Below are 27,475 nucleotides of genomic sequence, written 5' to 3' on the forward strand. Positions count from 1 at the left end.
TCTGTGGTAAATGTTGTTTAATGACTGAAATGCTTCTTTTTAAGGCAAGATATTTCATCGTATTTTTTCTACTGATATGCAGTACACAAAACTCACAGCCACAGCAAATTGTTTGGAATGTCAACAGTTGTTGTAAAGGCACAATGCAGAAAATACAGACACACTGTACCGCCTGTCACAACCATCACCAATACAGACACACTGTACCGCCTGTCACAACCATCACCAATACAGACACACTGTACCGCCTGTCACAACCATCACCAATACAGACACACTGTACCGCCTGTCACAACCATCACCAATACAGACACACTGTACCGCCTGTCACAACCATCACCACTGGAACAATGCAGAAAATACAGACACACTGTACGCCTGTCACAACCATCACCACTGGAAACACACTGTACCGCCTGTCACAACCATCACCAATACAGACACACTGTACGCCTGTCACAACCATCACCACTGGAAACACACTGTACCGCCTGTCACAACCATCACCAATACAGACACACTGTACGCCTGTCACAACCATCACCACTGGAAACACACTGTACCGCCTGTCACAACCATCACCAATACAGACACACTGTACGCCTGTCACAACCATCACCAATACAGACACACTGTACCGCCTGTCACAACCATCACCAATACAGACACACTGTACCGCCTGTCACAACCATCACCACTGGAAACACACTGTACCGCCTGTCACAACCATCACCAATACAGACACACTGTACGTCTGTCACAACCATCACCACTGGAAACAAACTGTACCGCCTGTCACAACCATCACCACTGGAAACAAACCGTACCGCCTGTCACAACCATCACCACTGGAAACAAACTGTACCGCCTGTCACAACCATCACCACTGGAAACAAACTGTAATGGCTTCTTTGTAAACATTTAAACAAGCAACAACAACAACAACAACAAAACAAAAAATCCCAAACTCCCAACACCGCTCTCAATCCCAAAAACAACAACATAAAAAGTAAACACCCCTGAACACCCATACCCCCCCAAACCCCATCTTTCTTTACATGAGAAAAACAGTCCATAGCGTGATCAGAAAATACACCAACCATTCAGATATACTCCTCAAAACCATCCTGTCTCAAAGATAAGTGTGATCAGTCAACAAGGAATGATGAAACCAAGCAGCCAGCCAGCCAGCCAAATGAGGAAAGCACAACTGGACCTTCACAAACACTGACAGTTGTCTCAACACAACATGATACAAAAAGACAACCAAATGAGGAAAGCACAACTGGACCTTCACAAACACTGACAGTTGTCTCAACACAACATGATACAAAAAGACAACCAAATGAGGAAAGCACAACTGGACCTTCACAAACACTGACAGTTGTCTCAACACAACATGATACAAAAAGACAACCAAATGAGGAAAGCACAACTGGACCTTCACAAACACTGACAGTTGTCTCAACACAACATGATACAAAAAGACAACCAAATGAGGAAAGCACAACTGGACCTTCACAAACACTGACAGTTGTCTCAACACAACATGATACAAAAAGACAACCAAATGAGGAAAGCACAACTGGACCTTCACAAACACTGACAGTTGTCTCAACACAACATGATACAAAAAGACAACCAAATGAGGAAAGCACAACTGGACCTTCACAAACACTGACAGTTGTCTCAACACAACATGATACAAAAAGACAACCAAATGAGGAAAGCACAACTGGACCTTCACAAACACTGACAGTTGTCTCAACACAACATGATACAAAAAGACAACCAAATGAGGAAAGCACAACTGGACCTTCACAAACACTGACAGTTGTCTCAACACAACATGATACAAAAAGACAACCAAATGAGGAAAGCACAACTGGACCTTCACAAACACTGACAGTTGTCTCAACACAACATGATACAAAAAGACAACCAAATGAGGAAAGCACAACTGGACCTTCACAAACACTGACAGTTGTCTCAACACAACATGATACAAAACACAGGTGTCTGTAAATGGAAAAAGCTGATAAAGGCTGCAGGTAGTACAGTAAGACACACTATTACCACTGACAGATGCCTCTTATTGAAAGGTGTTTTGTTTTACACCCTACAGGTTTTAAAAATTCTTTTTCCATTTCTGATGTGGCATTGTTCTGGGCTTTGGCATTGTTCTGGGCTTTCCGGGCAATGCCAGGTTGGGAGGGGGGAGGGTGTGGGTGTGGTGCTGTCAGAGTTGTCTGCACCAAGAGAAAAAAAAGCTGCAGAAATGGACAGACATTTTGAACAGCTGGTTGCACAGACATCAAAGGTCAAAGGCTGGACTGAACCCAGGGCCCTGTTGTGTGGAGACATGGAAATAACAGAATGATTCAACAATCTTCACTTGGCATGGCTGCTGTTTTGTTGTAAACAGTGCAAATCATCATTCTTCTGTCTGTATCACTGGTAAGTATTAGCTAACATACTTCCTTTTGCATCAATTGAAAGTTGTAGAAACTATGATTTAACATTCTTCACTTTACATCACTGGAAAGTATTATCCAACATACTTCACTTTGCATCACTGGAAAAAATAACTCAACATAGTTTGCTGTGTATCACTGGAAAACATAACATGCTTTGCTGTGTATCACTGGAAAACATAACATGCTTTGCTGTTAATCACTGGAAAACGTAACCTAATATACTTTGCTGTGTATCACTGGAAAACAATACTTCACATACGTCACTGTGTATCACTGGAAAACACTACTTAACATACGTCACTGTGTATCACTGGAAAACAATACTTAACATACATCACTGTGTGTATCACTGGAAAACACTGCTTAACATACATCACTGTGTGTATCACTGGAAAACAACACTTAACATACATCACTGTGTGTATCACTGGAAAACACTGCTTAACATACATCACTGTGTGTATCACTGGAAAACACTGCTTAACATACATCACTGTGTGTATCACTGGAAAACAATACTTAACATACGTCACTGTGTATCACTGGAAAACAATACTTAACATATGTCACTGTGTGTATCACTGGAAAACACTACTTCACATACGTCACTGTGTATCACTGGAAAACAATACTTAACATACGTCACTGTGTATCACTGGAAAACAATGCTTAACATACGTCACTGTGTATCACTGGAAAACAATACTTCACATACATCACTGTGTGTATCACTGGAAAACAATACTTAACATACGTCACTGTGTATCACTGGAAAACAATGCTTAACATACGTCACTGTGTATCACTGGAAAACAATACTTAACATACGTCACTGTGTATCACTGGAAAACAATACTTAACATACGTCACTGTGTATCACTGGAAAACAATACTTAACATACGTCACTGTGTGTATCACTGGAAAACACTACTTAACATACGTCACTGTGTATCACTGGAAAACAATACTTAACATACGTCACTGTGTGTCACTGGAAAACAACACTAAACATACATCACTGTGTATCACTAGAAAACAATACTTAACATACGTCACTGTGTATCACTGGAAAACAATACTTAACATACGTCACTGTGTATCACTAGAAAACAATATTTAACATACGTCACTGTGTATCACTGGAAAACAATACTTAACATACGTCACTGTGTATCACTGGAAAACAATACTTAACATACGTCACTGTGTATCACTGGTAAACAATACTTAACATACGTCACTGTGTATCACTGGTAAACATAAGTTGACATACTTTGCTGTGTATCACTGGTAAACATAAGTTGACATACTTTGCTGTGTATCACTGGTAAACATAAGTTGACATACTTTGCTGTGTATCACTGGTAAACATAAGTTGACATACTTTGCTGTGTATCACTGGTAAACATGAGTTGACATACTTTGCTGTGTATCACTGGTAAACATAAGTTGACATACTTTGCTGTGTATCACTGGTAAACATAAGTTGACATACTTTGCTGTGTATCACTGGTAAACATGAGTTGACATATTTTGCTGTGTATCACTGGTAAACATGAGTTGACATATTTTGCTGTGTATCACTGGAAAACAAATACTCTGCTGTGTATCACTTGATCATACTGATGCACAGTTTACACTAAGTATAAGTACTAACATGTGCACATTGAAGCAGGTATAAATGTTCTTATCTATGTACACCATGAAACCATGGCAGCAGGCACCATGAAGTGCCTTTCCCAAGGGGACCTGAACCCCGACCAGTGGTGAACACAGCATCACAAGTCCCACACCTGAAGGACTCTGTCACAGTCATACTGTGATGACAACAGCAAACTAACCTACAAACATACAAGACTCAAAAAATATGTCAATACTGTAGAAGAAGAGGCAAACATCCAACAGAAACAAGATCCTCAATGAATGCAGTAGGGCTGGCCACTGTGCTGGAAACATGGTTAACACAGCATCCTTTCTTCTCTTTCTTTTGCTGCTGCATTCTGATGAACATCATCTGAGAAAACAATGAACAGCATCTGAGAAAACAATGAATATCGAGAAAACAATGAATATCATCTGAGAAAACAAAGGATTAAAAGACACGCCATACTATGTGACTAAACATGTGCAGGTTTAACAAGTGTTGGAAAAGCCAACATTCACCAAATCAGATCATTTTCATGAGGAAAACTTAAACAGCACTCTCAAAAGGTACAGGGTCTGACAATGACAAATTCTTTCAAAAGAAATAAAAGGAAAACCCCAAGATCTTTGAGAAGTAAAGTATTCAGAAAGTAAACAACAAAAACTGGTTATGAAATCATATTAATCACAAATAACTTGTGTTTCCATGGTTTACATTGCAAAACACTTTAGACAAAATGTCATGAATAATATGAGTCTTGGGAATCAGCTGAGACAGAGACGGAGAGAGAGACATCAATTAGTTAACAAGTGTAATGAACGATATGAGCCTAAGGAATTAACTGAGAGAGAGAGAGAGAGAAAGAGAGAGAGAGAGAGAGCATCCGACAAGTCAATGTATGATATGGGACTAGGGAATCAACAGAGAATGAGACAAAGAGATGAATAATTGAACAAGGATTTCATGACATTTTGTTTTGGCATTATCATTCTCCCCTGGTTGGCAAGGCCCAGGAACTAAACTTCACCTTCACTTGTGGCGCTTCTTTGATCAGTCTGTATGCACAGTGTGTGACATCCACACTGATATATGATGTACACTATGCACAGTGTGTGACATCCACACTGATATATGATGTACACTATGCACAGTGTGTGATGTCCACACTGATATATGATGTACACTATGCACAGTGTGTGATGTCCACACTGATATATGATGTACACTATGCACAGTGTGTGATGTCCACACTGATATATGATGTACACTGCACACAGTGTGTGATGTCCACACTGATATATGATGTACACTATGCACAGTGTGTGATGTCCACACTGATATATGATGTACACTATGCACAGTGTGTGATGTCCACACTGATAATTATATGATGTACACTATGCACAGTGTGTGATGTCCACACTGATAATTATATGATGTACACTATGCACAGTGTGTGATGTCCACACTGATATATGATGTACACTATGCACAGTGTATGATGTCCACACTGATATATGATGTACACTACACACAGTGTGTGATGTCCACACTGATATATGATGTACACTATGCACAGTGTGTGATGTCCACACTGATATATGATGTACACTATGCACAGTGTGTGATGTCCACACTGATATATGATGTACACTATGCACAGTGTGTGATGTCCACACTGATATATGATGTACACTATGCACAGTGTGTGATGTCCACACTGATATATGATGTACACTATGCACAGTGTATGATGTCCACACTGATATATGATGTACACTATGCACAGTGTATGATGTCCACACTGATATATGATGTACACTATGCACAGTGTGTGATGTCCACACTGATATATGATGTACACTATGCACAGTGTGTGATGTCCACACTGATATATGATGTACACTACACACAGTACGTGATGTCCACACTGATATATGATGTACACTATGCACAATGTATGATGTCCACACTGATATATGATGTACACTATGCACATTGTGTGATGTCCACACTGATATATGATGTACACTACACATTGTGTGATGTCCACACTGATATATGATGTACACTACACATTGTGTGATGTCCACACTGATATATGATGTACACTATGCACAGTGTGTGATGTCCACACTGATATATGATGTACACTATGCACAGTGTGTGATGTCCACACTGATATATGATGTACACTATGCAGTGTATGATGTCCACACTGATATATGATGTACACTACACATTGTGTGATGTCCACACTGATATATGATGTACACTATGCACAGTGTGTGATGTCCACACTGATATACGCCCCTGTTTCTGGATGCCAGATACTCTGACATTCCATTGACGACCATGCTGTTTACAATTCTGCTGAGATTAACTATAATCCTGTTCATTCTGTTTTAGCTCATTTTTGAGCTCAGTGTTCTTCTCTTTTAGATTATCCACTTCACTGACTTTATCGTGTAATTCGAAAACATCACTTCGGGCACTTCCACTGGCTTAGAGCTGTGGTCAGATCAATCACATCCTTTCTCAATGTGTCCATATCATTCTTTGTGACCATGTTAACTAAAACGTCTTTTATCTCCAAATCAAAACATCCTGGCCCCCTCCTTATATTTGTTCATTTTTACAAAAACCTGATCTCTTCACAACCACCTCTCCACAGCCCCCTCCCACACACCCCCACTGTCTTTTTTCTCACACCCACATGTGAGCTTGACCCTGCCAATTCTGTGTGTGTCCTCACAGACAATCAGTTCTTCACTTGGCATTTTGCTAAGTTTTCATATAACTTAAACCTGTCTTTGTATAGCACCGTTTCTGAGCAAAATAAATAATAAGGGTTTCCACTCACCAAAAATTCCTAACTTGTAAAAATATCAACATTAGGAGCACCCTCAGCAAAAATGTCACCACTTAAACGAATACATACTGCTTGAAGTCAATCATGAATGACACTGACATGATGGTCATATTACTGTCACCACTTAAATGAATACATACTGCTTGAAGTCAATCATGAATGACACTGTTTGACATGATTGTCATATTATTGTCACCACTTAAATGAATACATACTGCTTGAAGTCAATCATGAATGACACTGACATGATGGTCATATTATTGTCACCACTTAAATGAATACATACTGCTTGAAGTCAATCATGAATGACACTGTTTGACATGATGGTCATATTTCTTTTCTGTACAACAAAGGAATGGATCTTGAAACATGAAATCAAAATGTTCAGCACCTCAAAAAACAGCACTGTGTCCTCTTTGCCTGCATCCTCTGTTTTAGCAACATGAATCATTGAATGCATCATGTGTCAAGGACAGATATGATCATGATCATAGAAGAATCGCTACAACAACAACAATTTTTCTTATCATTATTCTGATCATTATCATGATTATTATTGTTGTTGTTGTTCACCATACCTTCCCCCTACCCTTCATTCAATATCACGTGCAGTGGTAAAAGATGTGAAATTAAAGAACAAAAACCTCACAATAATAACAGACTGCAGTTTAGGATATCAAGCAATCTTTGGGCCATTAATGATTCTGCATGTTCTCAGCACACCTTCAATGTATCTGGTACCGAATGATACACTGAGCTGAAACATGAACAAAACATGTTATATACCAGAATGATACACTGAGCTGAAACATGACCAAAACATGTTATCTGTGGCAAGTCTTATTTCATTCCAATACATCATCTTGTGGGTAGTGTATTCATTCTGAAATATCCTGATATACATATGATGAACATGAAAAATACAATATCTTGTGGGTACATAGTCTTTTCATATGATGAACAAGACTAATACATTATCTTCTGGGCAGCCTATTCATTCTGAAATATCCTGATATACATATGATGAAATTAACTGACACATTATCTTATGGGTACATGTACTACATTTCATCATGAGACATTCTGATATGTAATGAACATGAATAAAGTACATTACCTTGTGGCAAGTCCATTTCATAATTAGAAAAACTGATATGTTGTATGTTGTCACCACACACAAGTAACATATCAATGTAAGTGCTTCAACATATACACATGCTGCTGGTATCCTGATGGCCAGTGGAAATTCAGATCCTTTTTTCTCTCAAACAGATACAGGAACAAGTACATATATATATAACATATCTATAAAAAGACAGCATAATATCTAAATTTGTCGTAATATCAAATGCATTTTGGCCTGGTTCACTTTGCCGTGATTGAGTTCAAGACACTTTTTCAACAGATACAGACCTTGCCAAACAGGCAAATAACACTGCAGAATTGACAGTAGTGCCCATCCCAGTGTTTACATCTCACTACCTAATCACCAGAAATAACACTGCAGGCAAATAACACTGCAGAACTGACAGTAGTGCCCATCCCAGTGTTCACATCTCACTACCTAATCACCAGAAATAACACTGCAGGCAAATAGCACTGCAGAACTGACAGTAGTGCCCATCCCAGTGTTCACATCTCACTACCTAATCACCAGAAATAGCACTGCAGAACTGACAGTAGTGCCCATCCCAGTGTTCACATCTCACTACCTAATCACCAGAAATAACACTGCAGGCAAATAACACTGCAGAATGGACAGTAGTGCCCATCCCACTGTTTACATCTCGCTACCTAATCACCAGAGCAAAACAGCACAGATAGTACGTCATAGACAGCAGAAAAGAGAAAAAAGTGTCAAGGAGTTTTCTTCAGTTGCTGACTCTCTCTCTCTCTCCCTCATGGGAAGGGGTATTATAACGAATATATGACACAATATCATAATGTTCATGGACTTGACATCAATTCTACTTAATTAGGTCTGAGTATATGATTTCTCCTTTTGATTGCATGGAAAATAAATTTTGATACATGGCAATTTCTCTGCTTGTTGTTTGATCGGAGAAGTGAACTAAGTGACATGTTTAAACAGCCTTGAAGAAATTTTGTCTGTAAATCAATATATACAGAACAAACAAACAACAAATGGTATTCATCTTCTAGTTCACCTTGGCAAAAAGGACAATGTTTTAAAACATCATTTTCAGTGTACCTATTAACATTGTTATTTAAAGGAAGCACATTAAATCTGGCCTGAGACAACGCCACTCTGAAACAATATTCATCAGTATTTGTTATGTATTTATCTTTTTCAAATATAACTTTGAATGATCTGTAGCAATAACATCTGTCTCTATCACTAACAGTACCCGACCATTCTTGAATGAAGATATCTATAAGTCTTTGCTTGAAAGTAATAAGAAATCCTTTCACATCACCAACACCTTGTTGCAACCACACAAAATTAAAACCTGTTGTACATAATATTTCTCTAACTTGAGAAGCCCAACACTGTTTTCCATTTAAATCTAATCCAAGCAACATCTGGTTTTGAATTGTGGTCCATGGCCAAAGTTAATTAAAACAATTTTGTTTGTTCGTTCGTTCGTTCGTTCTCTCTCTCTCTCTAAGAGTTTTCTTCAGTTGCTGACTGTTTATATATCCATACAGTTTTCTTCAGTTGCTGACTGTTTATATATACATACAGTTTTCTTCAGTTGTTGACTGTTTATATATACATACAGTTTTCTTCAGTTGCTGACTATTTAGATATACATACAGTTTTCTTCAGTTGCTGACTGTTTATATATACATACATACATACAGTTTTCTTCAGTTGCTGACTGTTTATATATACATACAGTTTTCTTCAGTTGCTGACTGTTTATAAAAACATACATACATACAGTTTTCTTCAGTTGCTGACTGTTTATATATACATACAGTTTTCTTCAGTTGCTGACTGTATATACAGAGAGAGTTTTCTTCAGTTGCTGACTTCATAGAGAGAGTAGGCATGTATCGAGACTGTTCCAACATTACTGACAGGTGTATATCGAGACACTGTTCCAACATTATTGGCAGGTGTATAACGACACACTGTTCCAACATTACTGAAAGGTGTATAGCCACACACTGTTCCAACATTATTGGCAGGTGTATAGCGACACACTGTTCCAACATTATTGACAGGTGTATAGCGACACTCTATTCCAACATTATTGACAGGTGTATAGCGACACACTGTTCCAACATTATTGACAGGTGTATAGCCACACTGTTCCAACATTACTGACAGGTGTATAGAGACACTCTGTTCCAACATTACTGACAGGTGTATAGAGACACTCTGTTCCAACATTACTGACAGGTGTATAGAGACACTCTGTTCCAAAATCACTGACAGGTGTATAGTGACACACTGTTCTAACACTATTGACAGGTGTATAGAGACACACTATTCCAACATTATTGACAGGTGTATAGAGACACTCTGTTCCAACATTACTGACAGGTGTATAGAGACACTGTGTTCCAACATTACTGACAGGTGTATAGCGACACACTGTTCCAACATTACTGACAGGTGTATAGCGACACACTGTTCTAACACTATTGACAGGTGTATAGCCACACACTGTTCCAACATTATTGACAGGTGTATAGCGACACTCTATTCCAACATTATTGACGGGTGTATAGCGACACACTGTTCCAACATTATTGACAGGTGTATAGCGACACTGTTCCAACATTACTGACAGGTGTATAGCCACACACTGTTCCAACATTACTGACAGGTGTATAGCCACACACTGTTCCAACATTACTGACAGGTGTATAACCACACACTGTTCCAACATTATTGACAGGTGTATAGCCACACACTGTTCCAACATTATTGACAGGTGTATAGCGACACTCTATTCCAACATTATTGACAGGTGTATAGCGACACACTGTTCCAACATTATTGGCAGGTGTATAGCGACACTGTTCCAACATTACTGACAGGTGTATAGCCACACACTGTTCCAACATTGCTGAGAGGTGTATAGCCACACACTGTTCCAACATTACTGACAGGTGTATAGCGACACACTGTTCCAACATTACTGACAGGTGTATAGAGACACTCTGTTCCAACATTACTGACAGGTGTATAGCGACACACTGTTCCAACATTACTGACAGGTGTATAGAGACACTCTGTTCTAACACTATTGACAGGTGTATAGAGACACACTATTCCAACATTATTGACAGGTGTATAGTGACACTCTATTCCAACACTATTGACAGGTGTATAGAGACAAATGGTTCCAACATTATTGACAGGTGTACAGCGAAACTCTATTCCAACATTATTGACGGGTGTATAGCGACAATCTATTCCAACATTATTGACAGGTGTATAGCGACACTCTATTCCAACATTATTGACAGGTGTATAGAGACACTCTGTTCCAACATTATTGACAGGTGTATAGAGACACTCTGTTCCAACATTACTGACAGGTGTATAGAGACACTCTGTTCCAAAATCACTGACAGGTGTATAGTGACACACTGTTCCAACATTACTGACAGGTGTATAGATACACTCTGTTCTAACACTATTGACAGATGTATAGCCACACACTGTTCCAACATTACTGACAGGTGTATAGCCACACACTGTTCCAACATTACTGACAGGTGTATAGCCACACACTGTTCCAACATTATTGACAGGTGTATAGCGACACACTGTTCCAACATTATTGACAGGTGTATAGCGACACTCTATTCCAACATTATTGATGGGTGTATAGCGACACACTGTTCCAACATTATTGGCAGGTGTATAGCGACACTGTTCCAACATTACTGACAGGTGTATAGCCACACACTGTTCCAACATTACTGACAGGTGTATGGAGACACTCTGTTCCAACATTACTGACAGGTGTATAGAGACACTCTGTTCTAACACTATTGACAGGTGTATAGAGACACTCTGTTCCAACATTACTGACAGGTGTATAGAGACACTCTGTTCCAACATCACTGACAGGTGTATAGCGACACACTGTTCCAACATTACTGACAGGTGTATAGAGACACTCTGTTCTAACACTATTGACAGGTGTATAGCCACACACTTTTCCAACATTACTGACAGGTGTATAGCCACACACTGTTCCAACATTATTGACAGGTGTACAGCGACAGACTGTTCCAACATTATTGACAGGTGTATAGCGACACTGTTCCAACATTACTGACAGGTGTATAGCCACACACTGATCCAACATTACTGACAGGTGTATAGCCACACACTGTTCCAACATTACTGACAGGTGTATAGCCACACACTGTTCCAACATTACTGACAGGTGTATAGCCACACACTGTTCCAACATTATTGACAGGTGTATAGCGACACACTGTTCCAACATTATTGACAGGTGTATAGCGACACTCTATTCCAACATTATTGACGGGTGTATAGCGACACACTGTTCCAACATTATTGGCAGGTGTATAGCGACACTGTTCCAACATTACTGACAGGTGTATAGCCACACACTGTTCCAACATTACTGACAGGTGTATAGCCACACACTGTTCCAACATTACTGACAGGTGTATAGAGACACTCTGTTCCAACATTCCTGACAGGTGTTATAGCGACACACTGTTCCAACATTACTGACAGGTGTATAGAGACACTCTGTTCTAACACTATTGACAGGTGTATAGAGACAAATGATTCCAACATTATTGACAGGTGTATAGCGAAACTCTATTCCAACATTATTGACGGGTGTATAGCGACACACTGTTCCAACATTATTGGCAGGTGTATAGCGACACTGTTCCAACATTACTGACAGGTGTATAGCCACACACTGTTCCAACATTACTGACAGGTGTATAGAGACACTCTGTTCCATTATTACTGACAGGTGTATAGAGACACTCTGTTCCAACATTACTGACAGGTGTATAGCGACACACTGTTCCAACATTACTGACAGGTGTATAGAGACACTCTGTTCTAACACTATTGACAGGTGTATAGAGACACACTGTTCCAACATTATTGACGGGTGTATAGCGACACTCTGTTCCAACATTACTGACAGGTGTATAGAGACACTCTGTTCCAACATCACTGACAGGTGTATAGCGACACACTGTTCCAACATTACTGACAGGTGTATAGAGACACTCTGTTCTAACACTATTGACAGGTGTATAGCCACACACTGTTCCAACATTGTAACGTGTGTGTGTGTGTGTGCATGTGTGTGTATGTGTGTGTGGGTGCGTGTGCGTGCGTGCTCGCATGTCATTTTTAGTAATCTTATACCCTTTTTTTGTTGGATGTTTTCATTTGTTAATATTGTTGTGCAATACCCTATTGTCTTAACATGAGTATGTGTGTGTGGGGGGTGGGGGGTTAGTATATCGTCAGCTATTGGGAATTCTTATTTGACTAGTTTTAATCTCTTCTTATGTTGCGCATGATTTTATGCCAGTGTTTACAATGAGCCTGTGATTGCACAACTTAATTTCCCTGTGGATTAATAAAGTGTTTTTGATTGATTGATTTGATTGACAGGTGTATAGCCACACACTGTTCCAACATTACTGACAGGTGTATAGCCACACACTGTTCCAACATTACTGACAGGTGTATAGCCACACACTGTTCCAACATTATTGACAGGTGTATAGCAACACTCTATTCCAACATTATTGACAGGTGTATAGCGACACACTGTTCCAACATTATTGGCAGGTGTATAGCGACACTGTTCCAACATTACTGACAGGTGTATAGCGACACACTGTTCCAACATTACTGACAGGTGTATAGAGACACTCTGTTCTAACACTATTGACAGGTGTATAGAGACACACTGTTCCAACATTATTGACGGGTGTATAGCGACACTCTGTTCCAACATTATTGACAGGTGTATAGCCACACACTGTTCCAACATTATTGACAGGTGTATAGAGACACTGTTCCAACATTACTGACAGGTGTATAGCCACACTCTGTTCCAACATTACTGACAGGTGTATAGCCACACACTGTTCCAACATTACTGACAGGTGTATAGAGACACTCTGTTCTAACACTATTGACAGGTGTATAGCCACACACTGTTCCAACATTACTGACAGGTGTATAGCCACACACTGTTCCAACATTACTGACAGGTGTATAGCCACACACTGTTCCAACATCACTGAGAGGTGTATAGCGACACACTGTTCCAACATTATTGACAGGTGTATAGCCACACACTGTTCCAACATTACTGACAGGTGTATAGCCACACACTGTTCCAACATTACTGACAGGTGTATAGCCACACACTGTTCCAACATTATTGACAGGTGTATAGCGACACTCTATTCCAACATTATTGACGGGTGTATAGCGACACACTGTTCCAACATTATTGGCAGTGTATAGCGACACTGTTCCAACATTACTAACAGGTGTATAGCCACACACTGTTCCAACATTACTGACAGGTGTATAGCCACACACTTTTCCAACATTACTGACAGGTGTATAGCCACACACTGTTCCAACATTATTGACAGGTGTATAGCGACACACTGTTCCAACATTATTGACAGGTGTATAGCAACACTCTATTCCAACATTATTGACAGGTGTATAGCGACACACTGTTCCAACATTATTGGCAGGTGTATAGCGACACTGTTCCAACATTACTGACAGGTGTATAGCCACACACTGTTCCAACATTATTGGCAGGTGTATAGCGACACTGTTCCAACATTACTGACAGGTGTATAGCCACACACTGTTCCAACATTACTGACAGGTGTATAGCCACACACTGTTCCAACATTACTGACAGGTGTATAGAGACACTCTGTTCCAACATTACTGACAGGTGTATAGCGACACACTGTTCCAACATTACTGACAGGTGTATAGAGACACTCTGTTGTAACACTATTGACAGGTGTATAGAGACAAATGGTTCCAACATTATTGACAGGTGTATAGCGAAACTCTATTCCAACATTATTGACGGGTGTATAGCGACACTCTATTCCAACATTATTGACAGGTGTATAGCGACACTCTATTCCAACATTATTGACAGGTGTATAGCGACACTCTATTCCAACATTATTGACGGGTGTATAGCGACACTCTGTTCCAACATTATTGACAGGTGTATAGCGACACTCTGTTCTAACACTATTGACAGGTGTATAGAGACACTCTGTTCCAACATTACTGACAGGTGTATAGCGACACACTGTTCCAACATTACTGACAGGTGTATAGAGACACTCTGTTCTAACACTATTGACAGGTGTATAGCCACACACTGTTCCAACATTACTGACAGGTGTATAGCCACACACTGTTCCAACATTACTGACAGGTGTATAGCCACACACTGTTCCAACATTATTGACAGGTGCATAGCGACACACTGTTCCAACATTATTGACAGGTGTATAGCAAAACTCTATTCCAACATTATTGACGGGTGTATAGCCACACACTGTTCCAACATTATTGGCAGGTGTATAGCGACACTGTTCCAACATTACTGACAGGTGTATAGCCACACACTGTTCCAACATTACTGACAGGTGTATAGCCACACACTGTTCCAACATTACTGACAGGTGTATAGAGACACTCTGTTCCAACATTACTGACAGGTGTATAGAGACACTCTGTTCTAACACTATTGACAGGTGTATAGAGACAAATGGTTCCAACATTATTGACAGGTGTATAGCGAAACTCTATTCCAACATTATTGACGGGTGTATAGCGACACTCTATTCCAACATTATTGACGGGTGTATAGCGACACTCTATTCCAACATTATTGACGGGTGTATAGCGACACTCTGTTCCAACATTATTGACAGGTGTATAGAAACACTCTGTTCCAACATTACTGACAGGTGTATAGCGACACACTGTTCTAACACTATTGACAGGTGTATAGAAACACACTGTTCCAACATTATTGACAGGTGTATAGCGACACTCTGTTCCAACATTATTGACGGGTGTATAGCGACACTCTATTCCAACATTATTGACGGGTGTATAGCGACACTGTTCCAACATTACTGACAGGTGTATAGCGACACTCTGTTCCAACATTGCTGACAGGTGTATAGAGACACTCTGTTCCAACATTATTGACAGGTGTATAGCCACACACTGTTCCAACATTACTGACAGATGTATAGCGACACTCTGTTCCAACATTATTGACAGGTGTATAGCGACACTCTGTTCCAACATTATTGACGGGTGTATAAGGACACTCTGTTCTAACACTATTGACAGGTGTATAGCGACACTCTATTCCAACATTATTGACAGGTGTATAGCGAAACTCTATTCCAACATTATTGACGGGTGTATAGCGACACTCTGTTCCAACATTATTGACAGGTGTATAGCGACACTCTGTTCCAACATTATTGACGGGTGTATAGCGACACTCTGTTCCAACATTATTGACAGGTGTATAAGGACACTGTTCCAACATTATTGACAGGTGTATAAGGACACTGTTCCAACATTATTGACAGGTGTATAAGGACACTGTTCCAACATTATTGGCAGGCGTATAACGACACTCTATTCCAACATTACTGACAGGTATATAGCGACTGTATTCCAACATTATTGACAGGTGTATAAGGACACTGTTCCAACATTATTGGCAGGCGTATAACGACACTGTTCCAACATTACTGACAAGTGTATAAGGACACTCTGTTCCAACATTATTGGCAGGCATATAACGACACTCTATTCCATCTGTGATATGTATAAATAACCGTGTTTCAACTTTATATAGGTAACACATGCAATACCACAATGATACCGTTCATCAGCATTTCACAAATCCACCACATGTATCGTACGTGCACTGTGACTACATTGTGCATGTATTGCGTATGTCTCGTGTATACTCTGTGTATGCTTTATGTATGCAATGTGCATGCTTTATGTATGCAATGTGTATGCTTTATGTACGCGATGTGCATTCTTTTTGTACGCAATGTGTATACACTGTGACAGCCCTGTGTATGCTTTGTGTATCCATTGTGTATGTTTCATGTATCTATTGTGTATGCTTTGTGTATCCATTGTGTATGCCGTGTGTATCCATTGTGTATGCCTTGTGCATGCAATGTGTATGCAATTTGTATGCCTTATGTGTGCAGTGTGAATGTGCAGTATGCTGTACATACTGCGCTGACTGCACTAGCCAATCATATGGCAGTGTTGCAGATGACCTGTGACCCCTCCAGTGTCAGCCAATCATATGGCAGAGTTGCAGGTGACCAATGACCCCTCCAGTGTCAGCCAATCATATGGCAGAGTTGCAGGTGACCTGTGACCACTGTAGTGTCAGCCAATCATATGGCAGTGTTACAGGTGACCTGTGACCCTCCAGTGTCAGCCAATCATATGGCAGTGTTGCAAGAGACCTGTGACCCCTTCAGTGTCAGCCAATCATATGGCAGTGTTGCAAGTGACCTGTGACCCTCCAGTGTCAGCCAATCACATGGCAGTGTTGCAAGTGACCTGTGACCCCTCCAGTGTCAGCCAATCATATGGCAGTGTTGCAGGTGACCTGTGACCACTGTAGTGTCAGCCAATCATATGGCAGTGTTGCAAGTGACCTGTGACCCTCCAGTGTCAGCCAATCATATGGCAGTGTTGCAATGACCTGTGACCCCTCCAGTGTCAGCCAATAATATGGCAGAGTTGCAGGTGACCTGTGACCACTGTAGTGTCAGCCAATCATATGGCAGTGTTGCAAGTGACCTGTGACCCCTCCAGTGTCAGCCAATCATATGGCAGAGTTGCAGGTGACCTGTGACCCCTCCAGTGTCAGCCAATCATATGGCAGTGTTGCAAGTGACCTGTGACCCCTCCAGTGTCAGCCAATCATATGGCAGTGTTGCAAGTGACCTGTGACCCCTCCAGTGTCAGCCAGACCTCATCACTCCAGGGCCCGGGCAGCATGACTTCCTCTGCCTGTCGCACCATCTTCTCCAGGGCTCGAACCCGCACCCGCACACTTACCGGCTCCGCTTCCTGTGCGCGTGAAAAGCGTCCCATGATGATCTTCTCTGAGGTGAAGTAGACACGCAGAATGGGCAGACGACTCTGAGTGAGGGCTGTCCAGCCCTGACCTCCGTCCACCTGGATGTCATACAGCAGGAGAGTGAAGAGGTGTGCATTGGCCGGGGGTGTCCACCTGATGTCTGTCTGTGTGGGGGTGTGACTGCCAAAGCAGAAGGCTGTCTGGCTGAGCCTCACTTTCTGGGGGGCTTCTCTTTCCACCTTCAGGTCCAGGGGGTGCTCTCCACTTCTCCCTTCCAGAATGCTGCAAAAAGCGTCCAGTACATACTTTGTTCATTATACAAATACCTCAATTACCGCTTAAAAAGAAACCCCTTTATAAGATAATCAGGTATGAAAGTATGCAGCATTCTTTCTGTGGTTTCACAGACATTTGAGTGGACGATATGATGAATAATATGATTTCCTGCATTTCAATCGAAGTCACAATCAGATAATAGCCTATGTCACAAAAACATGTCATCTTGCTTAAGTCACTTTTCACATTATGTCATTGACACTCTTGGATGCTCTCACTGGAGAGAAAAGTGAAAGCACAAGCAATGAAAAGGATGTAAACATGTGAAGAAATAAACTTCCCAGTCTCACAGCACACAGGGACCCATCAGTGTCAGGTCACCATAATGCCTCATGCCAGAGGAGACCCTGCACTGCTGCAGGGTGACTGTGGCAGTGTTCGCCTGTGTCTGTTCTGATTCAACATGTATGGACGCTACCCACTATATCACCTGCTGACAATAACTTCCACACTGATGAGTATTACCACCCCTAAAATGAAGACCACGACCACATCCCTCAAACTTACCACAATCATAAACATTGACCACGACCACATCCCTCAAACATTCTATTTTTTAAGAAAAAAGAAGAGAAAAAAAGAAAAGAAAGAGAGAATACATGGAGAGAAAAAGAAGAGAAAGAGAGAATACATAGAGAGAAAAAGAAGAGAAAGAGAGAATACATGGAGAGAAAAAGAAGAGAAAGAGAGAATACATGGAGAGAAAAAGAAGAGACAGGAAAGCCAGCCCCTCACTTTTTGCGCAGACTGGAGCGAGCATTGATGGAGGGGAAGGTGGACGTGGAACCCTTCATGGCGTCCAGCGAGGGCATGCGGGAGCGAGGCAAGGTTCGAACCTGATGCCACTCTACCTGTCCCACCAGCCCCGTATCGTCTGACCCGCTGTCCACCCCCTCCCTCCCACCCCGGACTTCCCCGGCATCCTGCACCAGCCGTGACTGCAGGCTGTCGGCCTCCACTTGCAGCCGTGTCCACTCCTCCTTGATGCGTCGAACACTCTCCGACTCTTCCAGGGATTCCTGGTTCGGGTCTGCTGCCCACGTGCCTTCCTCTAGCTCATCCATTCTGCTGTGGTCATCCCCCACCTGACACATTGATACATGTACATCAGTCATCCCCCACCTGACACACTGATACATGTACATCAATCATCCCCCACATGACACACTGATACATGTACATCAGTCATCCCCCACCTGACACACTGATACATGTACATCAATCATACCCCACCTGACACACTGATACATGTACATCAATCATACCCCACCTGACACATTGATACATGTACATCAGTCATCCCCCACCTGACACACTGATACATGTACATCAATCATACCCCACCTGACACATTGATACATGTACATCAGTCATCCCCCACCTGACACACTGATACATGTACATCAATCATACCCCACCTGACACACTGATACATGTACATCAATCATACCCCACCTGACACACTGATACATGTACATCAATCATACCCCACCTGACACACTGATACATGTACATCAGTCATCCCCCACCTGACACATTGATACATGTACATCAGTCATCCCCCACTTGACACATTGATACATGTACATCAATCATCCCCCACATGACACACTGATACATGTACATCAGTCATCCCCCACTTGACACATTGATACATGTACATCAGTCATCCCCCACCTGACACACTGATACATGTACATCAACATACCCCACTTGACACACTGATACATGTACATCAATCATACCCCACATGACACACTGATACATGTACATCAATCATACCCCACTTGACACACTGATACATGTACATCAGTCATCCCCCACCTGACACACTGATACATGTATATCAATCATACCCCACCTGACACATTGATACATGTACATCAGTCATCCCCCACCTGACACACTGATACATGTACATCAATCATACCCCACCTGACACACTGATACATGTACATCAGTCATCCCCCACCTGACACACTGATACATGTACATCAATCATCCCCCACTTGACACACTGATACATGTACATCAGTCATCCCCCACCTGACACACTGATACATGTATATCAATCATACCCCACCTGACACACTGATACATCAATCATCCCACATCTGACACATTGATACATGTACATCAGTCATCCCCTGACACACTGATACATGTACATCAGTCATCCCCTGACACACTGATATATGTGCATCAGTCATCCCCTGACACACTGATACATGTGCATCAGCCATCCCCCATCTGACACATTGATACATGTACATCAATCATCCCCCATCTGACACACTGATACATGTGCATCAGCCATCCCCCATCTGACATATTGATACATGTACATCAATCATCCCCCATCTGACACACTGATACATGTACATCAATCATCCCCCATCTGACACACTGATACATGTACATCAATCATCCCCCATCTGACACACTGATACATGTGCATCAGCCATCCCTCATCTGACACATTGATACATGTACATGAATCATCCCCTGACACACTGATACATGTGCATCAGCCATCCCCTATCTGACACACTGATACATGTGCATCAGCCATCCCCCATCTGACACACTGATACATGTGCATCAGCCATCCCCTATCTGACACACTGATACATGTGCATCAGCCATCCCCCATCTGACACACTGATACATGTGCATCAGTCATCCCCCATCTGACACACTGATACATGTACATCAGTCATCCCCCATCTGACACACTGATACATCAGTCATCCCCCACATGACACACTGATACATCAATCATCCCCTATCTGACACACTGATACATGTACATCAATCATCCCCCATCTGACACACTGATACATGTACATCAGTCATCCCCCATCTGACCACTGATACATGTACATCAGTCATCCCCCATCTGACACACTGATACATCAATCATCCCCCACCTGACACACTGATACATGTGCATCAGTCATCCCCCATCTGACACATTGATACATCAGTCATCCCCCATCTGACACACTGATACATCAGTCATCCCCCACCTGACACACTGATACATCAATCATCCCCCATCTGACACACTGATACATGTACATCAGTCATCCCCCACCTGACACATTGATACATGTACATCAGTCATCCCCCATCTGACACATTGATACATGTACATCAGTCATCCCCCATCTGACACATTGATACATCAGTCATCCCCCATCTGACACACTGATACATCAGTCATCCCCAACATGACACATTGATACATCAATCATCCCCCATCTGACACATTGATATATCAATGATCCCCTACCTGACACACCGATACATTACTCATCCCCCATATGACACACTGATACATCAATCATCCCCCACATGACACACTGATACATCAATCATCCCCCATCTGACACACTGATACATCAATCATCCCCCATCTGACACATTGATACATCAATCATCCCCCACCTGACACATTGATACATCAGTCATCCCCCACATGACACATTGATACATCAATCATCCCCCACATGACACATTGATGCATCAATCATCCCCCATCTGACACACTGATACATTGGTCATCCCCCACCTGACACATTGATACATCAATCATCCCCCACATGACACATTGATACATCAATCATTCCTCATCTGACACACTGATGCATGTACATCAATCATCCCCCACCTGACACATTGATACATCAATCATTCCCCATCTGACACACTGATACATGTACATCAATCATCCCCCACCTGACACACATTGATATGTGTTATGTGAAGGCTCACTCCTTTGCTGACAGGAGAAATATCCAAAAGGTCTGAGCTCTGAATCAATGAACAGAGCGAGAGAACATGTTTGGAAGCTTAGTCTGTGTTGCACACTGATTCCAAGTCACCAGAATACAATACACAAATTTTCTGCTCACACCAGTGACTTCAGTAACACAAACTGCCAGTAGTCACAATACCTGTGAATACAAGTTTGCTGCTGGTGCAATAGAAGGAGTTTGTATTATACTCCATGTTTGGTGTTAAATATACTTACCATGTCAAACTGATGCAAACTAGGCCTATTGGTTTGCTCTGCTTGGCCAAATTTCGCACGGCTAACAGTGAAAAGACGGGCCCACCCGCTCTCAGCCAATCAAACGCCTCTAAAAACTATAAGCGCTTAATCATTCCCGGTGCAATAGATATTTAAACTAAATGACTCATTATATGAGTAACAAAAGAAGGATGAGAACAGCTCTGTTTGCGCGTGTGCACGTGTGTGTGTGTGTGTGTGTAATATCTGTGTGTGTGTGTGTGTGTGTGTGTGTGTGTGTGTGTGTGTGTGTGTGTGTGTGTGTGTGTGTGTGTGTGTGTGTGTGTGTGGACATATAACATATATTTATAAGTGTTATAACAATGAGCATGAAGACTGGAATTTACTGCCTGTTCTGTTTCCGACTTCACAAACTCACACTGGTCACAAACTCATCAGAAATAGAACAGCCAGTGTTACCAACCCATAGAGATAGTAACTGCCCACCACAGGAAGTGTTACATAAAAATACAGATAATATTTGCACAGAGCAGCACTTGTTACTTACCAATACAGGTAACAACTGCCTAGAACAGCAACTGGCCAGAACACCTCATTACGTAGCAATACAGACAGTAACTTCTGCCTCACAGTGTTGCAACACACTGATCTGCAATACAGACAGTAACTTCTGCCTCACAGTGTTGCAACACATTGATCTGCAATACAGACAGTAACTTCTGCCTCACAGTGTTGCAACACATTGATCTGCAATACAGACAGTAACTTCTGCCTCACAGTGTTGCAACACACTGATCTGCAATACAGACAGTAACTTCTGCCTCACAGTGTTGCAACACATTGATCTGCAATACAGACAGTAACTTCTGCCTCACAGTGTTGCAACACACTGATCTGCAATACAGACAGTAACTTTTGCCTCACAGTGTTGCAACACATTGATCTGCAATACAGACAGTAACTTCTGCCTCACAGTGTTGCAACACATTGATCTGCAATACAGACAGTAACTTCTGCCTCACAGTGTTGCAACACACTGATCTACAGAACCAAAAATCAAGGTAAGTCAGTAATTACACCTGCAAGCAAAACTAGTAGTAGAGTATTGATATTTTGTGCTGTGCTTTCATTGGGTCAAATTTCTAACATGGAAGCTGCCAAAAGAGAGGTGTGGGGAGGGGGAAAGAAGCACTGTCTGTTTTAACACCTAATCTGTAACCATGCTAGGCAGCTAGTGCATAAAACACTGGAACTGCAGCATATACACTCAAATATAATAGCTGGATTATACTCTATTTGTACAAAGGTTGAGGCCTCTCCTAAGGCCTTGTTCATTGTTTTGCCAAATAATCTACAGACTTATAACATGTGTGGCAGGCACAAGAAGCAAAATAAATGATGGGTGTCTGGAGACTGCTACTATTGGCATGCCAGTGAGCAGAAGGTGGGCAGATCTCTCTAGTAGGGCAACATCCACATTACTTCCTCTCTACACCTCCATTTATAAGATTTTCTTCCCCTCAAAATGAATAAATGATTTTTTTTTTTCAAATTGGCAACATTTTTCACTGACCTTTTCCCCCTCTTCCTCACCCTGTTCATTTTCACATTAATTCCTGAATGAGTCAGTCATGACCAAAAAGAAAACAAAATCAAAAAAAGTTCTGCATGCACAGTTATCTGTTGCCACATCCATCTCCACTTGGGTGTTAACAACTTATGTTTTATCATTGTCAAATATCTAAAATTAGAAATCACACACACACACACACACACACACACACACACACAACTTCCTGGTATCGAAAGCCAGATTGGGCAATGTCTCAGCAACACTGGCCAACACCCCCCTCACCCCACATGCGGATCTAAACACTGTGCACAACAGCATACCTGTTACATTTTCCTCTTCTTCTTTTTTTTAAAGTGAAGACATACCAAAGGGAGTGTGCGCACTCAATGTTGAAAAATGCATCAGACATATGTGGGGACTCTCTTTTTCTTCCCCACATCAAGCGGGCAAAAGGCCTCGTCAGGCCTGCACGCCTTGATATGATATGATATGATATGATATGATATGATGACAATGTGTATTATTGTTAATATATCATTATCACTCCAAATCTGACATCAGCTCAATATTGTTTACATGGTACATTCCACGTTCAAACCACATACACCATCAACCAACATCGGTGTCTGTGTGAAGACAATAAGGTCACGACTCACTTGGGATCCACTCAGCAGAAAAGATTTCGGCAGACGGTATCGCACTAATCCAGTGCTCAAGTGCTCATTCGATCAGTGCAGGCCTTACTACTTTCACCATCATGTTGACCGCTTGTTCACTGACGATCACAGCGCACAAATACTAAGTCGGTCTTGTACTGTGTGCGAGGTAGGGGTGAAAGTTGAGGGTTCAAGACAAACTCTCCTCCTCGCCCTTCGTCTTATCAGTCAGCAAAAGAAGCACCGACACGACAACCGGACACACTGGTGGCGCGCGAACAATTTGTTGGCTCCTTCAGTAAACATGCCAAGTTTTCTTCAGTCAGCCAACAGTTGGGCGGGGCGGGAAGAGGTTATCAGAATAGTCCCAGTCAGGTGCGGAGGACTCGGGAAAGGGGTTGAGCCATCTTAAAGACAAAGGTCGCGTCATTGCGCAACCACCCGTCCCTTCCTCCCAGCCCTCCCTTCGCCCCAATTGAATGCACAGCTTGTGATGGAATTTCAAGTGCCATTGATGTTAAATTCACGCCCTGTTTTGTTGTCAGTGAATTTACGGCATTCATATATTACTTCTTCATTTTGTTTCATTATGGATGTTTCAAGGTTCTTCGACTTTGTGGTGACCATGAATCACAAGTGAAGTAAAAACTACCCACATGTTCCAACAGATGTTTACATAATGGATCCAAGACGCACTGAAACCGTCCGGTCATCTGTGATTTGTTCCAAAGACAGGCAGACACTGACGACTGAAACACACACACACACACACACACACTTACTGCCGGAGAGAGAGAGAGAGAGAGAGAGAGAGAGAGAGAGTTCTTCCCGAACCCTCACCCGTCAAACACGCGCCCCACCCAATCCCCTCGACACAGCAACTGTTTCCCACCCACACCTCCCCTCCCCTCCACCTCCTGTGCTGCCTTTCTTTCTTCTTTTTCTTCAGAAATTTTGACAGCCGGTGCCATCCATTCATACTTCTACCAAACAAAAAAGGCCAGTCCAGGCAATCCATACTGTGTCCACCTTGAACCACGATTCCTTCTTTCCCCACGCCATGTACAGGTCTTAGATTTTCACAGTTCTTTCTGACGATGAGTGCTGTATGGTGCCACAGTCTTACTGCTGATAACTGTCAAGCTTTTTTGTCGTATGATCCATGTCCGATCGATTCTTGGCGGCCACTTCCTCGCAAAAAGCAGACGATAATTCTTCCAGTTTCTTCTATCTGAATGGAAGCTGTGCGAAATTTCGCCACCTCTTCTATTCACAAAACGACGGTTGTTTCATTCCAAAAATTCATAATTATGCGCGAATGTGTGTGTGCGAGCACGCGCGCGCGCGCGTGCGTGTGTGTGTGTGTGTGTGTGTGTGTGTGTGTGTGTGTGTGTGTGCGTGCCTGTGCGTGTGCGTGCCATGCGTGCGTTCGTGCGTGCGGCGTGTGTCACAGTGTGTGTGTGCCACTGAGTGTGTGTGTCCGGTGTGTGTGTGTGTGTGTGTATGTGTGTGTGTGCGTGTGTGTGTGTGTGTGTGCGTGTGTGCGTGCATGTGTGCGGTGTATGTGTACAGTGTGCCGTGTGTCGGTGTGCGTGCGTGCGTGCGTGCGTGTGCGTGTGTGTGTGTGTGTGTGTGTGTGTGTGTGTGTGTGTGCCGTATGTGTGCGTGTGCGTGTGTGTGTGCCAGTGTGTGTGTGTGTGTGTGTGTGTCTGTGTCTGTGTGTGTCTGTGTGTGTGCCAGTGAGAGAGAAAGAGAGAAAGAGAGAGAGAGAGAGAGAGAGAGAGAGAGAGCCGGAGACAGAGACAGAGATTTTTATTCTGCGTTCGTGGGCTGCAACTCCCACGTTCACTCATATGTACACGAGTGGGCTTTTACACAGTGTATAACCGTTTATACCCCGACATGTAGGCAGCCATACTCCGCTTTGGGAGGGGGGGGGTCTGGGAATAATATGCGACTGTGAAAACAACAACAACAACAACATGAACACAGCTAACTTCAAACTGTGAAAACAACAACAACACAAACCCAGCTAACTTCAGATTGTGAAAACAACAAAACAACATGAACCCAGCTAACTTCAGACTGTGAAAACAACAACAGCAAGAACAACACGAACCCAGCTAATTTCAAACTGTGAAAACAACAACAACACGAACCCAGCTAATTTCAAACCCGGCTGTGAAAACAAAAACAAAAACAACAACACGAACCCAGTTAACTTCAGACCATTGAAAACTGTTTCAAGGAGAAAGGCTGGGGTGGAAGAAAGATCGTAAAGGAACAGCGGCGAGTATTTCTTTTCCGTGTAACATTTTGGTCTCTCCTTGATACCCGAAAACTCTTGAAGGGCTTGAGCTTCAGTTCTTTCGCCATTCTTTGCACAGAAGACTTGCTCACTTGTAAATCGCTTGCAACTTCTCTGAGAGATTTATGGGTCCCTGGATTTTTCTGGGATTGAATCAGTTCCTCAACACGGTTCTTGTTTTCCTCCGAACATGCAGTCTTAGGTCTCCCACTGCCAATTTTACGTGCTACTGACCCTGCAGTGCATATTTTAGCGATAAGTCTATTTACAGTGATATGACTCCATCCCTTGCCTGGAAATTCCTTTTCGACCCTTCTCCCACCCCAGCCTTTCTCCATGAAACAGTTTTCAATGGTAACCTTATCACGTACACTCAAAGGATGGTTGATCCTTCCAAAATGAAACTTTGGACAGAACTGATTTT

General features: G+C 42.1%; 1 protein-coding gene across 5 annotated transcripts; it reads right to left on the minus strand.

Annotated features, from left to right (window-relative positions):
• LOC143285569 (uncharacterized) lies at positions 1–25,917 on the minus strand. 5 transcript variants are annotated; one of them, XM_076592963.1, is made up of 5 exons: positions 25,764–25,892; positions 24,744–25,492; positions 19,214–19,563; positions 18,121–18,424; positions 1–4,492 (listed from the first exon to the last, which is right to left on the minus strand). In XM_076592963.1, the coding sequence occupies exons 3-5, from the start codon at positions 19,540–19,542 to the stop codon at positions 4,349–4,351; spliced, it is 777 nt and encodes a 258-aa protein (XP_076449078.1). In that variant the 5' UTR covers positions 19,543–19,563; positions 24,744–25,492; positions 25,764–25,892; the 3' UTR covers positions 1–4,348. The 5 variants fall into 5 exon arrangements, with proteins under 5 accessions (XP_076449078.1, XP_076449076.1, XP_076449079.1 ...); XM_076592961.1 differs by lacking the exon at positions 24,744–25,492 and having other exon boundaries at positions 25,764–25,917; XM_076592964.1 differs by lacking the exons at positions 24,744–25,492; positions 25,764–25,892 and adding an exon at positions 24,088–24,221.
• Between the last annotated feature and the right edge of the window lie 1,558 nt (positions 25,918–27,475).

This window comes from Babylonia areolata, chromosome 9 (genome assembly GCF_041734735.1).
Source record: "Babylonia areolata isolate BAREFJ2019XMU chromosome 9, ASM4173473v1, whole genome shotgun sequence".
Classification (NCBI taxonomy): Eukaryota; Metazoa; Mollusca; class Gastropoda; order Neogastropoda; family Buccinidae; genus Babylonia; species Babylonia areolata.